This window comes from Bison bison, unplaced genomic scaffold, assembly GCF_000754665.1.
Source record: "Bison bison bison isolate TAMUID 2011002044 unplaced genomic scaffold, Bison_UMD1.0 scf7180017864461, whole genome shotgun sequence".
Classification (NCBI taxonomy): domain Eukaryota; kingdom Metazoa; phylum Chordata; class Mammalia; order Artiodactyla; family Bovidae; genus Bison; species Bison bison.
Window position 1 is genome coordinate 1,262,703 of NW_011495023.1, and position 16,966 is coordinate 1,279,668.

Sequence of the window (16,966 nt, forward strand, 5' to 3'; positions counted from 1 at the left end):
GAAGTTACTATTAGGATCTCATAACTGGTCTGACTGTCTCTCTATTTGCTGAGTAAGCTCTGGAGTCACACTGTCCTCACGGTCCTTCAAGCTCCCGTATGCGTTCTCATCCAGACCATGTGTCGTCCCTGAGGTTTGTCTTCTCCCTGCCCTGACTGTCCCCTACCCTCTCCTGTGTATGACTGTTGTCTTCCTTCTTCAAGATACTTTCCCCCAACCTAGCTAGTTTCCCCTTGACTTTCTAGAGCTCTGAGTATGGACGTTCCCTGACTTAACAGTGGTTCAACTTAGGATTTTTTGACTTTACAGTGGTTTGAAAGTGACGTGGTTTTAGTAGAAATTGTACATCTAACTTTCAACTTGGGTCTTTTCCTGGCTGGTGATAATGCAGATTTTCTCTGGAGATGATGGGCAGTGGCAGCAGCTTCAGCTCCCAGTCAACCATGTGATCACAAAGGAAACAGCAGCTCCCAGCCAGCCATGTGATCATAAAGGAAACAGCCCCAAACCATTCTGGTTTTCACTTTCAGTACTGTAGTCGCTAAATTACATGAGACATTTGACACTTTGTTATAACTTAGGCCCTGTGTTAGATGACTGAGCCCAATTGTGGGCTAATGTCAGTGTTCGGAGCACTTTTAAGGTAGATGAGCCTAAGCTGTGATGTTTGGTAGGTTAGGTATATTCTGTACATTTTTGACTTCGGTATTTTCCATTTATGCTGAAGTTTATCGTGCCATAACCCCACTAGAAGTTAAGGGAAATCTGTATACAGATGTGTATGAGCCTTCTTAGTATTTTTATAACATCGAGGAATTTTTATGGATCTCTCAATAAGGGTTGCATGGCATGGGAGAGAAGAACACTGACTTTTAGGGGACAGTCATTTTGACTTCTCATTAAATAGCAAAGCTCACCTTTCACTGTTCCATCACATTTGCACATTCTTATGTTGTTCTTTATTTTTGCTCTTGTTTTCCCACTTAAAAGAATCAGAGCAGTGACCTGGACTCCCTTTCCTTGACACCATAAATTTTTTGTATATGTTAAAATATACATTTGACACCAGTTGAATCCATGATAAAAATAAAATTCTTAGTGGCAATTCCAACAGTGGGGTTATAAGTACTACTGTTTTCATTGTGTAGTCAGTCCATTGGGTCTGTTGAAAGGAAAGCCTTCAGCTTCTTTATACGTTGTTCTCTGTGGACAGGAAACAGTACCCATTATAGATCATTATTTGAATGTGAAATTTAATTATACACTGAAAGCAAATTTACAAAGGTTCAGAAACTGGAGGGTCCGACCGCCCTTGTATTTGTTCTGCTACATTCTCTTGGACAGGGAGAGATAGAGGAAGTGACATTCTACCAAGATCTTCAGCAACATTCTGCCTGTTTGTTTGAAGGGAGGCATTAAAGGAAACTTTAGAACATAAAGTAGAAATGAAGAATTGTTTTTGGTAATAAGTCTTAATCTCTAGAAGTGTGATTTTATTGTTTTTGTTCTCTCTACTCCTTACCCCTATGTAAACTAAGTGGTTTTTTTTTTTTTTTTTTTTAGTGAAATAATCTAATTTTAGAACACTGGGTTTTAGGAATCAACTATTTGAACATTCCTCCAGTTACAGAAACCCCTTCTCTAAGACCGCTGATAAATGTCAACCACTTCCTTCGTGCCTTTTTCTCCTTTCAGTCATACTCTCTGTTCTTCATAATATCAGTTATTATTCTCACCCCACATTTTAGTGTAAAAGCTGTTTAATTCTTCGTGTGTCTTGCCAGCTTTGTGTGTGTGTGTGTGTTTTTCAAATGTTCTGAAAAAGCTAAGTTTTTCCATTGCCAAGAGCTCATCATTCTAATGTTAAAAGTCAGGGTCCAGAAAAGCAGATCCTATTATTCGACACCATCTGTGTCACTAGCTGTTCATTTCCTACATCTTTTATTCCTTTTCCAAAGTCAATATTCCACTAAAATAAGAAACAAAGATAACATATATTTATTAATAATAAAAATTTCTTAAATACTATACTGGACTTTGCAGTACCTGGGAGTTCAGTCCTCATTTATTTTTATTACACTGTATTTTAACTAACATTAGTCAGTAGAAATTGGTAGTGGTCAGTGGATTTGCTAAATCTAGTGAAATTTTCCAGTTATTAATGCCACATTTTAACTCATTCATTTAAAATTTTAAGCAGGTAGATTCTGAAGACTGCATGCTCTTGTGTCTAATTACTACCTTTAATCCTTTGTCTTGCAAAGTAAATTGTAAATTACTCAAGAGTATGTGTTTCTTTATTCGATATTGCTATTACTAGAGTAGCTCTTTCTAAACAGGGAGCAATAAAGGATGTTTTTCATATAATGGGCTATTTGTTCAATCTATTCAACAAATATTTAATAACACTCTTTTGAGCTATGCCCTCAAAGGAGAGTACTTGTTCACTGATGAATAAGAAGTAATGTTACCATTTTAATTTTGTATTTCTCTGTTTTTTATTTCTCTAAATGTTTGTACCAACTCATTTCACACTAGTAACAAGTCTGAGCAAATCACTTAATTTTAGTAAAATTGTCAAAGCTGCCTAGAGTGATATTAACTGCTAAATCTTACACTTGTGATAAATAGTAGAGTGGATATTCCACAGCTGCTCTGAAGTTTGATTTATGTAATGTACCTATTAAGATGCTTTCAGCTGCATTTAGTAGAAAAATCAGTTTAGACCAGTTCAAACCTTGAGGGAATACACTGTCCTACCTGGTTCTATAGTTGGGCAGCTTCGGGGATTACTGATTACACAGCGTAATGGTGTTATCAAAGCACTGCTATCTTTCTGATCCTTCTGCCACACCATCCACAAGTCAGCTTATCCAGAAGGTAACTGCAGTGCTCAAAATCCTAGTACTTTCTTGATCCCATCCAAGTGAAGGGAGTGAGTCATCTCCCCAAGCATAGAGTATGTCCTTTCAGGGTGTCGGGGCCGTTCCTGTGCTAATAAGAGTGGACAGGGGCAGGGACCCATAGGCCAGGGTAAATCTAGTAATGGATTCATCCCTCAAAGCTGGACCGCATTCCTGAACACAATCAGAGTTCCATTAGAAGGGAGGAAGGGAGAAATAGATTTGGGATGAGCAGGCAACAGAGATCATTACAGTCCCCCAAACTGTATTGCTTCTCAATGGAAAAAAATGGTGAACGACCATGTGGCTTAGAGTCAACTCTTGACAGTGAATTGTGTGTGATGACCAGATTGAATGAAGTGTTTATTTGTGGCAGAAGTTACAGAACTTTGAGGTTCGGTGCACACCTAAGGTCATTTTCCCAACGACTATTACTATCTAAGGGCTTAATCTTTTCCAAACTTCTTGACCCAGTGCTAATAGGATAACTTGCAGAACTGAGTAGCTGAATTTGTCACATGGAATAGAATTTTAATTGCGCTGTATTTGCATCTGTTGAAAATATGGTAATTAGGTATGTCTTAATTGCAGAACGTGCTGCCTGGAAGAGAAATAAGCAGCTTCATGTTATACCTTCTTTAAAAAGAGAAACTTCAGAATATCTGTCTTTACAGATAATCACATGGGAAAGCAACTGATAGTGTAGTGCATAGAGCAGGTTGAAACAGGCAGAAATGTTCGTCAAAAATAGAAATTTCCATTTGTTTGGAAGGAGGTAATCATCTTTCTTTGGGCAGACTATCTGCAAAAAGAAAGGAAACAATAAAGAGAAAAAAAATGTAAATTTATATAGCATTTAAAATAGTAAATTACCTAAATGTAGGTTTATGATTCATTCTTTCATTGTAATTTACTGTATGAACACAATAGATCAAGTCATTTGTGCATTATATATCACCAGTGCTTTTCTTCCTTGAAAATTGTTTATCTGAATATCTTTTGTGTTTTTTAAGGGAATAAAGTATTTTATTTACCTTATTATAAAGCTGATATGAATTATACAAAGATTGGTTTTAAAACTGAAAATAATTTGAGTAGTCTATCAATGACCTTGAATATATACATTTTTTAAAAAAATTAAGCATGTGTAACCAATTTACATAAGCTTTTAAAAACCAAAGTAATTCTGCCTAGAAATGGGGTAAAGTGAGATTCTTATTTTTCTCTATCAAATAATTTTAGTGTTTGAAGCATATATAATGTAATACTCTAAAAGAACATCTTATGTTTATACATAGGAAGCCACATATTGCTAAATATTTTTAATTAGTTGGCATTTGAAAGGATTAGTTACACCCATACACCCCCAGAAGAGTTTCTGTGATAGTGTATTATCTAAATCAGAATGTTCAGAACAAGCATAAAGAATTCTCAAATGTACAAGTATTATTGTAAAACAGTCCACTTGCTTTGAGCAGGAAACTGAGCTAGGAGTTTTGATTTTACAAAATGAGGTTACAAAACCTGGAGTTAGTAAATGATTTAATACTAATTTTCTCTGCTTCACCCGCTTTTGAAGATAAGTCGTATTACATACACCAGGAAATTATTGGGAATATGAAAGGAATTGGCACCAAATGTGCCTTCAGCATATAGTTAGTTATGAAGGCGCTGCCTTTTTTCTGTGTCAGAGCCAAGAGCAGACATATGCCCCGTGTGCTTCTGCCAAAACTATTAGGCAGAAAACTAGCAGAATCGCTTCTGATCTTCCATTCATGATTTATGATAATGGTCGCTGTGGAAGACGAAGTCATTTATGTTTATTGAGCTCGTTTTTTTGTTTATAGTTTCAGACATTGTAGAGGGTCATACAATCCATTAGACAATATGTACAGCATTAACAATAATAGTTAAAACCCTACCAGAAACTGATGAGATAACCAAGAGCAACGACCTCCCTGTGGCTACTGTCACTGGGGTGTGGCTGGTGTTGTCAGGCTTAATGAGAGGAACATAGGCATCATTCTGAAGTCAGAGGATAGTGATATGTGGAGATAAAAGTTTGATATGTGGGTAAAAGTTTGTCTGGTTGGGATAAAGTCATGAGTCAAGTTTACCACTAATCTTTCTGTGAAACAGTCATTCATAGGCAGCTTCTGTCTGGCCAGTGGTCCTCATTTTAGAAGCTTAGAGAGTGGGAAACAGACCTGTGATTGTATCATATGAGAAGTACAATCATAAAATTTGTACAAAGCACTTTGGACAGGTAGGTAAAATGAGTTTTGCCTGCAGGACTTGTAGAATATTGACTAGCATCCCTTTATCTGGGTCTTCCCTGGTGGCTAAGAGGTTAAACCATCTGCCTGCAATGTGGGAGACCTGGGTTCGATCCCTGGGTTGGGAAGTTCCCCTGGAGAAGGAAATGGCAACCCACTCCAGAATTCTTGCCTGGAGAATCCCATGAACAGAGGAGCCTGGTGAGCTATAGTCCATGGGGTCGCAAAGAGCCGGGCACGACTGAGCGACCTGACTTACTTACTCCCTGTATCTAACTTGAGTATATATATAGGTTTTGTAGCTCCTGAGTACTTTTGAGAACTGTCTTTTCATGATTTGGTCCATTGCCTCCAAGTCGAGGCCATACTCATTTCCCACAAAATGTGGAAGCAGTAGTTTGTAACCAGATAGAGCACAGCGAAGTTCAAGGATGTTTTCAGACAAGAGGCTGCAACCCTGCTTAAGCTATATTTTACATTCTCTTGGGGAGCACCCACTGGAAAAGGCTATACAGTGAGACCTCCCTGGGCCAGGACCATTATTCTTTCCCTGCTCTGTGTGTACAACACAACAATCACAGCCTTAACTCAGCAGTTATTTGTAAGGCTATGGATTTTCTCTAGCAATGTCCATCTGAAAGTTGGAACTGGCTTTTTCTAACAAACCCTCTCAATTCCTATTTCCATATGAACTGACAGAGACTAAAATGATCAGCTTTTGAAAATGCGTGCTTGTCCCTTGGAGGAGGAGAGTGGCTCCCAGTTAGTTACCCCAGTGCAGAGGGAAGCCAGCCTTGCTTTGGTTGGAAGCCTGTCCTTGAGTCCCTGTGCACACTGGTTCTAACCACGGGAGTGATTTCCTCAGTAGCAGCTACTAGTCACAGCGCTGGACGACCACATGAGACTGGCAGTGGGTTTCTTGAGACATGGTGCTGGCTGCTGGAATGATCTTCTGGGCAGAGAGTGGAGTGACTGGATGATAGATGACCTGCATCCATGCTGAATGAAGCATGGGATTGAGCAATCACAAACAGAGTTGATCAAAGAAACATGTGAAGGTCTGGCTGAGGTACAACTGTGCCAGAATATAGTACAGAGAGCCCCACACTGGCGGTGTGCTGGCCCCAAACCTCTGTTTCCTTAGCAAGAAATGGAAGATGTTGGTCTAAGTGACTTCCAAAGTACCTTTTGGATTTAGACACAGTGGTATTTTTACTCTTTGGCTGTAGACTGGGATGGTATGGAAAATAGGTTGCCTCATATTTTTAATCAAATGTGAAAACAAAAGAATTCTACACTTTCTTTGGTTATTAGCTAAATAATTAGCATTAAAATTTTTTTAAACTTGGTTAAGGTTGTACCTTAACCAAGTTTACATCATTTGTTAGTATCTTCTAAGATCTGTGTACATCATTTGTTAGTATCATCTAAGAGCTGTGAGAGTTTAATAGGACACTAAGATACTAAGATGTTGTTTTTTTTAATTTGATTTTTATTTCACGATAGAACATAGTTTATTTGCGATGTTGTGTTAGTTTCCAGTGTACAGCAAAGTGATTCAGTGATATATATACATATATCCATACTTTTTCAGATGTTTTTCCCATATAGGTTATTAAAGAATATTGGACAGAGTTCCCTTTGCTATATAGTGGGTCCTTGTTGGTTATATATTTTATGTATAATAGCATGTATATTTTACAAACTTCTAATTTATCCCTCCCCCCACTCTTCCCCTTTTGTAATCCTAAGGTTGTTTTCCAAGGCTGTGAGTGTTTCTGTCTTGTAAATAAGATGATACTGAGACTGGTCTTCTTATACTCGTAATTTTGTGTATTGCTAACTCAAGTTCTGGTGGAGAGGCAAGACTGAATTTCACTTGAAGGTATATTAACTTGATCTAGAGGTTGGTTCTTTGTGAAAGATTTCTGTCTTATATGGTTCTGTGTTAAAAGAAGCTCAAAAACACTGATTCCTACTTTTTTTGTTGATGCAGGGGGGTGGAAATGACCTCAGATTTCAAGCGGTACCCTGGAGCCCCAATAATTCTTACTATATTTGGAAAAACCTTAGGCAGCTAATCTGGAAAAGGATTTATGAGGATGGCTGTGCGTGTGTACATCTATTGCGTCCTAAAATAGAAATTCCTGAAGCTCTTTTGGAGGTGGAGACTTGTCATTCTTTCAAATGCAAAAGGTTTTGGGGGTACCATTGGACCATATGCTGACTAAGTGTTGCTTCAAAGGATGGAATATTGTTATCACTAAAGTATAGCTTTTATCTGCAAAGTTCAAAGGACTGTGAGGCTGTGGATTTATGCCTTCATGGCTCCATCCACCTCTCTGTTCACCTATCATTGTGTCAACCAAAACGCAACATTATTTCAGATTAGAACATATAGTAACATTGGCTTGTAATGCTGGCCTCACAATAACAATGTAGTACTATATAAGGAAAAAGTTAGAGAGGCTGTGAACATCCACTCTTCTCTATGCAGAAATCACAAACGGGCATATTTGGGAGGCTGAGGAAAGAAGTCCTGTGTTGACATTGGTGTGCTTACTAGTGAGGGGTGCAACTGAACAAATCCATGAGGGGCTGGGGTGGAGCTTCATCCCCCTTACACAGGAGGAAAGGAAACTGTTGGTGAGAGGCTGCTTGTTTTCATTTTGCAAATGTGATACTGAGGATCTTTGGGGTCAGCTGTGTGATGAGGGCTTGCTTATCCCCACAGCAGTACAGGCTCCGTATCAACATGAGGGAATCCATCTGGTCTGGGACTCAGATTACTATCACTATACTAATACTATACCATTACTAATAATATATTGTTGCTATTACTAATGCTATACTGTTACCATTGCTATTACTGTTACTGTGACTATTACTGTCTTACCGTTGGCCCGTCATCTTCATGCAGGAGTACACACATGCATGGTGGTCATCTACATCACGTGTTCCATTCTAATTCTACGCAGGATAAACAGTGTTTGCAAGCCTCATTGGAAATATGGGAAAGAAACCCTCACACTACTTCAACCTCCTTATTTTTATCCCTTTGGTTCCCCATGTTCCTTATCTTTTTTGTGTGTTTGTTTCCTTTTAAGTGGAAGAAGACACGGAAGAAAGTTCGAGATCAGGAAGGGAATCTGTATCCACAGCCAGCGACCAGCCTTCCCACTCTCTGGAGAGACAGATGAATGGAAATCAAGACAGAGGCGAGAAGCCCGATCGGAGGAAAGAGAAAATAGGCAAAGAAAAGAAGAAAGACAGAGACAAGGAGAAGGAGAAGATGAAAGCCAAGAAGGGGAAGCTGAGGGGCTTGGGAGACATGTTCAGGTAGGTGCTACCGGGCGGGGCTGGCCCGTCCCCACTGTGAGTGCCAGGCCAGCGCCAGATGTGAGGACTTTGAGGTCAGCTGAGACTCCTCTCTAACTCCCAGGTTTCATTGCCGTGTTTTTACTTTCTTAAGGATTTCACTGGAGCTATTTCAGACCCTTTTAAAGTGCCTGAAAGATGCTATCTTGCCAACCATGTAAATAACTGTTGAGAGGAAGGAGGGACAGAGACAAAGGGCCCTCACAGCCCCTGTTTATTCTTTTGTGTGTGTGAACAATGGTTCATTGTTGACACTGAACATGGAGCTCAAGTTAGTGGTAGTGCATAAAGGCTCATTAATAACAAGTCTAAAAAAATGTTACAAATAGAGCTTCAATTAAGCTGTGTTGATTAATTTAATACTTATTGCTTCAGTCAGTAAAGATTTCATTAAATGCAGTCTCTGGCTGTTTCCTGACAGTTGTTTTTGTGCCCCTAAATTATACTCTAGGATTACTTAGCATATCATTTTTTTTACAAATCATGGCTACACAATAAAAGTGACAAGTTGTTCAGAAGTTGCTCTGAAACTCTCCCATAAATGTTCATTGGAGGTGATTTATAATATTCAGGTATTTAATGTTAAATATAAAGATTGCTTGATTGTTCCATAAATTAAAACCCTAAACATATCAAGATGATGGTTTAAAATTGAAAACAGATGGTATCACCACTTAACTCTTCAAAAAGTCGTTATCCTGCATTATGAATCCCTTCCTTTTAGCTTTTTTTAATTGTAAAATGTGAACAAGAGTTTTTATTTTCATAGAATTTCCTGATTTATGGTCCTGGGGTTGACCTCAATAATTCAGGGAGTTATAGATAAGTCAAGACCATGAAGTTGAGGACTCAAGCCCAACCTGCAGGCTATACACACACCAGATGTGTCCTGTGGATAGACTCAGCCAGAGCTAAGTCAAGTGCATGGAGGAAGTAAACTATAGGCGTAGATAACACAGAGCTTGGCCCATGAGCAGTATCAGCTTTAAATTAAATACGATCACATTTCCATATTCAGTGCTTCAGAACACTAGAATTAGCATCCTTTTATACGGGAGTTTTTCTTGTTGATATACCACTCCTCCTGAATGCATTTTTAGTCAGATCATCTTTCATCATTATATTTTCATGTCCAGGGGCACTGATGGATGGAATTGCTCTAACTGCCACTTTATTTCCATTTTGGTGTTAGTCAGAAGGCTTCTCAGCTCATAATCAGGCATCTAAATAACACACAGAAATTAGGCTGTTGCCCATCAATTAACATTGAGGGAATTTGCACCCCTGTCTTCTTTGAATCAAAAACTATGAAATTAGAGGAAACCTCCCCTAAAATGTATACGTTTGGCCTGGAGACCAATCCTGCTTCTACAACCCGCTCCTGAGTGAAGTCTTCCTGAAGGCTTGTAGGTGTCCTTCATCAGCCAACCATTATCTGATGGATTCAGTGCTCTGGTCACCTCATGGAATACGAAATAAGCAAAATTCTAGTTTGTTTGTAAATTATTTTAGAAATTTATACATTATTTTAATTAGACATTATTTTTTTCTGTAACTTGCAACTCCAGAATAAGAGAGGCTTTATGGTAGAGTTTTCTTTTGGGGGCTAGAGGAATGGTGAGTGTGGGGGCACTTGGCAAATTTATTTTCTTTCAAAGGGACCCTAAATGCAACCCTATGCAATGTTTTCTGAGCTAAAAGTTCTGTAAAACATGTGGGCTTCCTTGATGGCTCAGTGGTAAAGAATCTGTCTGCCAGTGCAGGAGACGGGTTCAATTCCTGGGTCAGGAAGCTCCCTGGAGGAGGAAATGGCAACCCACTCCAGTATTTTTGCCTGGGAAATCCCACGCACAGAGGAGCCTGGTGGGCTACAGTCCACAGGGTTGCCAAGAGTTGGACACAACTTAGCGACTGCGAACATGTACACTAGATCAAATGCTATAGGTTATGCCTCTAACCTGTAGTGAAAGCCAGCTCTGTGACAATGACGACTGATTTGTAACTTCAGAGGCCTGAGTGTTCTTGAAAATCACATTTTTTGTTTAAGTGCAGCCTGAAAGTTTTTTCCTAAAAACTAAGTTTATAGCCTCCCAATGCTTAAGAATGGCTACTGAGAAACACATGGACATTCACACTTTTCTGGGACAGATATGCTGGAGTAAGCTCATGCTGACTTGTGAGAGTTGATCAATTTTGGAAATTTTGCCACTGACTGTTAAACCCAGCCATTATTAAAAATTAGATAACTTCTATGACAAAGATAACGACTACTCAAAACTCATCACTTCCTAATCCTTTTATTATATACTATGATCTCTGCTTTTTAGGTGATTTATGCCCACTGTATCGGCAGAGCGCTGATGCTACATGCAGGCAGCTTCAAATTAGCTGTGTCGGGAGTCCTTTTACCCCAGGAAGTGTATGAATTCCACAAAACAGTTTATTTTTTCCTCCCAGGAGAGCCACACACCACCACATGGACAATGCAGATATATCCGAACAGGTTGCAGTAACTTGTCGAGTTCCCTAGAACGTGGCTCTCTTCCCACTGGTTTTCTTTAGGGAAATGATTGAAGCTTGCCGAATACACCTCCTTGAAAATGAGTTGAGGACCCTTTATTAGAGTAAAATAAACTTTTTCTTTGGTTGTCTATTGGCACTCCTTCATACCATTATGATATGCCCTTAGTATTTGAGAAGACTCTGAAAGCACTGTTAGATTTTTCAAAGCATTTTTTATACTGCCTCCATACCTACTAAATCTAATTATTTGAGACTAAATAGACTTTTGGGTTGATTCTTTTATGTTTCCTTTTTTTTTGTAACAACAAAGGGGAAGATAGTAAGATTTAAAATGAATCTCTTCCTTTTTTTTTTGTTCTGTTGAGGAAAACAGGATGAGATTCTTTTAGTGCTGTTGCTTTAAAATACCTTAATCAAAAAGTGTATGTGCATTTAATTTCTTAGAACACTTTGTAAGGAGATGCGGGGTGTGTGTGGTGGGGGATGTTATGATTTGTTTCTGTTTTTGGTTAACAGAAAGCAAAGAGGAAGGGTAAGGAGCATTAGATGTTACATGTCTGGCTTTTTAGGCATGTGAACTTTTTCTTTTTAGTCTCTTGAGGGAATGATATACTTTCCTTCAAATTAGGCTCGCAGGCTCTGCTCCCCACCATCCCCCTCCCCTGCTCCCAAAACACACACACACTCTCTTCCTTCCCCTGTAAGTTGTCTGTGAGTTTTGGTTACATTTGATGAGGGCCAAATAGATATACCATATTTTTTAAAAATTTTGCTATTGGAGTATGATTGCTTTACAGTGCTGTGTTTCTGCTATACAACTGAATCAGCTCTCTGTATACGTATATCCCCTCCCTCTCGAGCCTCCCTGCCATCCCACCCCTCTCAGTCATCACAGAGCACAGAGCTGAGCTCCCTGGGCAACATAGCAGCTTTCCACTAGCTTCCGTTTTACACATGCTAATATATATATATTTTAAAACTGTACTGCAGGAATCCATGGCACCCTGAATAGGTATTTTTATTCGTTGGTCTATACAGATGACATGGTTTTCTACTCTGAGTATTGAATAGTAGTCATAAAAATGGTTTAATTATTGATAAACAGCTCTAGGAAAGAATATTGGGAGTCATATTTATATGTCTGCTTATAAATTATGGAGTATATGAAATGCAAAAGCTACCTTAATGCAAGTTTTAAATCACAAATTTAAATCTATAAGGAATCAAGTGACAAATGTAAAGTGTTCCTTGTTTGTATGAATTTGTCCTTGTATGACATCTTCTCTTGCCCCAAAGGCACTCCCACAGCCTTAATTAAAATGGCTTTGCATCTGAGAAACCCGGGTTTCTCTACGAAACAGATAAACATGACTTTGTTGATGTGATCATTCTTTGTGAAAGTGCAGGGCAGAAGGAGGGTCTGATTTAGAGCCTTCGTTCTTTTTCGAATATCATGGAATTGTCTGCCCTCTGATATCACAGATTCCTTTGGATATTCTGGTTCTCGAATGCTTGGCTATTCAAATTTAATACCATAAAATGTTTCCTAGAATTCTGCAATTGTCTGAAATTGCCACCAAAGAGGGAACTAAGTCTATCCTTTAGAAGGAGAGAGATCTGTTGTTTAATGTTTTACGTGTGTCTACTTTTCAAAGAAAGCAACAGCATCATTAAGCAATGTGTTTTTTGGTGAGTTTCCATCTCCAGAATGAAATAATCAAAAAGAAAATAAACTCCCTTATTTGGGACAGTATGTTCAGATAGTAAGCACTTAAAATCGATGTATTCCCCGCTTTTCACCCTGGAATAAGTGTAATTTGATGCTACTTTGCCTGAAAAATTAGAATCATTCTCAATGTCATAGAATTGTCTGCCGTCTAAAATTGAAGCTTCCTGGACATGATCCCACTCATGCCTCATAAGGGTGCTTCGTTTGCTGTTGTGACACATGACGGCTGAGGGCCCGTCGCCCCCTGGACCATGAAAGCAAAAACCATGGTGCTTTGTCACCATTAAAATTGAATCCTCCAATTACATTGACAATGATTCCCTGGGTCCCTCCAGCATGGTTTTATCCTGTTCTGTACGAGGTAAAGGATAATTTCGTTTGAAACCTTGTTTGGTTGGAATCAGATATATGGCTGTCGTTCCCTTTTCAGTATATAATTGTCTTAAGAACACAATGAACACGATCAGATCTTAAAACGCGATGTTGTAGTCTGGATCACACGTAGGCTTATGAGAGAATAGCAAACACGCGTCGTGGTTGTCTCCCTTACCTGTGCTCACTAACCGTGTGTCTGTACCGTGTTTCTCGTTTAGCCTGGCCAAACTGAAGCCTGAGAAGAGATGAGCAACAAGCCAGAGTCCAAATGTCTTGAGAAGCACATATTGCACAGTTTTGTTTTTTTTTTTTAAAAAAAAACAATAAATTTACTTTTAATGAATTCTTAGTGGCTGTTGACAAATTTTGTTTACGACATCAGCAGTTTTGATGGTTTCATAATGTTTGTATTGATTGCTTTGGAACTTTTTATTATTATTATTATTTTGTATTTATTATTTATTTATTTGGCTGAGCCGGGTCTTAGCTGAGACATGTGGGGTCTAGTTCCCCAATCAGAGTTTGAACCGGGGTGCCCGGCACTGGGAGCTCAGAGTCTTAGCCACTGGACCGCCAGGGAAGTCCCCTGGAACTTTTTGTTCTTGATGTCAAGCTTTGGGGTTTACTGCTTGGCAGACAAGTGTTTTTAATCCCCTCTTTTCTTGGCCCCTTTTCATAGTGGAAAACCATCATCCTCACTGCTGGTGTACTCAGAGCTCACCCAACTGTACCCAACGATTGTGAGGATGGGTGCTTTGGGAGGAGATGATATGCTGGTTTGGTTTCATTAAGTGACATGATGGCTGGGGTCACAGGCAGGCAGAGGAACAGCCTGTGGGTGATGAGGTGTGTAGGTTGGGATAGTCACTCATCCATTGATGGACAGACAGGCCAGTTTGAAAGGCAATTTTTGGCAAAGGTTCATCCCTTGATGGATTATACAGTTTAGACCAAAAAAAAAAAAAAAGCAAAACTGGGGTGGGGGAGCTTCTGAACAAATAAATATCTTTGGTCAGGGATGGCTGAACCAGGACGTTCTTCCAGTGTGGAAAAGTAGAGAGATATTGGCAAATAGTGACACTGAGGTTTGCAGAGACCCCAAGGATGAGGGCGCATGTTCCTTTATAAAAACTTTTCTGGACAGAGCTGCCAGCCCAGGTGTTGTCTTCACAGGGGTGAGAGCTCTTGCAAGTGTGTCTCAGACTCTGCTTCCTTTAGAGCAGCAATCCCCAACCTTTTTGCACCAAGAACCGGTTTCACGGAAGACAGTTTTTCCACGGAGTAGGGGTGGGGTGGGGATGGTTCGGGATGATTCAAGCGCATTACATTTGTTGTGCACTTTATTTCTATTGTTATTACATGAGCTCCATATCAGATCAGCAGGCAGTAGATCCTGGAGGTTGGGGACCCCTGCTTTAGGGCAAAGCCTTCTTCCACAGCCCCGTCATGCTTCATGGCCCCTTGGGTTTTCAGAAAGACTGCTGAGTTAGCTCTGTTTCCGAGATGTGTAGAACTGCATCCCACTCAAAGAGAAGTGGGATGATGAAGAGGAAAGCCGTGTCCTAAGTGGGCTTAAGGCATTGGGGTGGGTGCCTGTGAGGAGTTGCCTCTGTCTGACCTGGTAGCAGTTTGCAGCCCTCCCTTCATCCCCTCGCCCCCTCCCGAGCTGAGCAAGCCCTCTTTGCTGCAGGATGGAGGTGCCTGCAACAATGTCCATTTGCTCCTGTCAGAAACACCTGGACTTGTGGATTTTGCCTCAGGCCCAGTTGCCCTGTGGATTAAGGTTAGCGGTTTCTCATTGGTAAAATTGAATGACATCCCTTGCAGCCTGCTGGTGATTCAGGGGACACAGTTAAAATAAATGTGGAGAAAATTAGGCCCACTTAATGAAACACAGGAGCAGTACTTTGTCATGGGAAAGAAAGAGCTGGAAGAGAGCGATTTTGCATTATTTTTCTGTTTGTCATCTGGGCAGAGAACAGGTCCTTTATATAAGTATACCTGTTGGGAGGTTTCCTTGGAGTAAGTTCTGAATTCCTTAATCCCATACTTAATATAGACTTCTTCTAATTTGAATGGAAACAGAGGTTCCCGTTTTTAACAGAGGAAAGTAAGTGACAGGCTGACCTGTTAGCAAAGATGAGTTTTGGGGCAGCTGATAGCATCCTTCTCGTCCTCGTTAGAAGCTGAAGCACAGAGCCTCTGACATCTCCAGCTTGGAAACTGACTGCAGAGGGAGCCGAGGGGCGCCGAGCGTGACGGCTGGGCCTCGCTAAGACCTTTTCTGACGTTCTTTAATGCTGCTTTTCCAGAGAACAGCGGCCTGAATACAGAATGCAAGTGTCAAGGATGACACCTGCTTTATAGTCTGTGTAAAGCAAACCTTTCGTAAAAGAAATTTTTGACAGTTCTGAGATGCTAAGTCAATTTCAATACCAGACTGTGTAGAAAATAGAATCTTTTTGCTGCGATTGATGTGAAAATTGAAAGCCAGTGACTATTCACTCCTTACTAACATGGGGTAAATAAATACCACACACCATCGAAAAATGCACCAGAAGACGAACTTGGCTAATGACATTTACCATCGCCAAGACAGGAAATATTCTTTCTGAATGTTTTTATTTGTTACCATCAGAGAGACTCTCTGAATCTTTTACATTAAATGTACTGGATCAAGTATATGTTATTCCTAAATGGATTTTTGTCAAGCCACAATGTATTATATGAAAGAAACCATTTGATATCCTTTACAACTGTCTTTTAAAGGAGTCACTGGGGAAGTGACCTCTTACCTAATTGAATGTTGGAATTTTTTTTTTTTTCTGACCTATGTTTAATAATACTCTATTTAGAATCAAAAGAGTAAAATTTGATTAGGTTTCCTATCATACTGAGATAACCTATGGTCTCCTGGTAAACTTTCTACTTACTTTTTTCTAGGACCCACGCTTTAAGCTTGCTTATGTTGGGACGTTGCTCCAGCAATGCTTGCTTCTCTCTCCTTCACCCTGATTCTGGCCCTTCCCTCCTGGAGCATCCACTCTGTCTTCTCCTCCACCTTAGAGAAAATCTGTCTTACCCCACCTCCCTTTCCAGCTACTGCCTCATTTTCTCTTTTACCCATTACAGCAAACCGTGGGATCAGTTTCTGTCTGCTGCCTCCGTTTTCCTGTTTTCTCTTAAAACCCCTTTAATGAAGCCCTTGCACCCCCTGGCTCCATAAGGCCTGTTCTCATCTGGCCACCAGTGGCCTCCCCTGCTGTACCCTCCTGCCGTATTTGCACGCTCTCCTCGGTCTGCGGGAGCATTCGGCACGTCAGTTCTTGCTCTTCTCTGAGATCACGCTCCTGGGGCCTCCTTCCTCCCTGCTTACCCCATCGCCTTCTCCTTTGCCAGTTCTGGTCCTACCCCATCCTCCACATATCGTGGTGCCCAAAGGTCAGGCCTCGGTCTCTGTCTGTCTCTTTTCTGTAACACAGAATGTTTGCATTCTTAGGAAACAGAGCCTTAGAACTTAAAGACAGACTGCAGGCAGACGATTCCCAGCTTCACATCCCTCGCTTGGGCAGCTTCTTTTGACCTCTGGATGGGCAGGTGCTACCTCTTCATGCAATTGCTTGGATGCCGAGCAGGCATCTGAAACCTAATGTGTGTTCCCCATGCGGCTCAGGTGTTTCTCCGGACTGTTCCTGCCCATCTTCCTTTCTTGTGTAATGGCAGCTCGGTTCTTTCAGTTGCTTAGGTCTGAAAGCTTGGAGTACTCCGATTCCTTTTCCCTC

General features: G+C 40.3%; 1 protein-coding gene across 11 annotated transcripts in view; it reads left to right on the forward strand.

The window, feature by feature from the left end:
- PARD3 (par-3 family cell polarity regulator) overlaps positions 1 to 16,966 on the forward strand; it is a 581,703-nt gene that overhangs the window by 389,590 nt on the left and 175,147 nt on the right. For 10 of the 11 annotated variants that reach the window (XM_010859873.1, XM_010859878.1, XM_010859876.1 and 7 more), the window contains one exon: positions 8,287 to 8,518. In XM_010859873.1, coding sequence (XP_010858175.1) covers positions 8,287 to 8,518 — 232 coding nt within the window. Of the gene's footprint in view, positions 1 to 8,286; positions 8,519 to 13,402; positions 13,528 to 16,966 lie in introns of those variants that run through there. The other variant, XM_010859883.1, reaches the window with a different exon arrangement.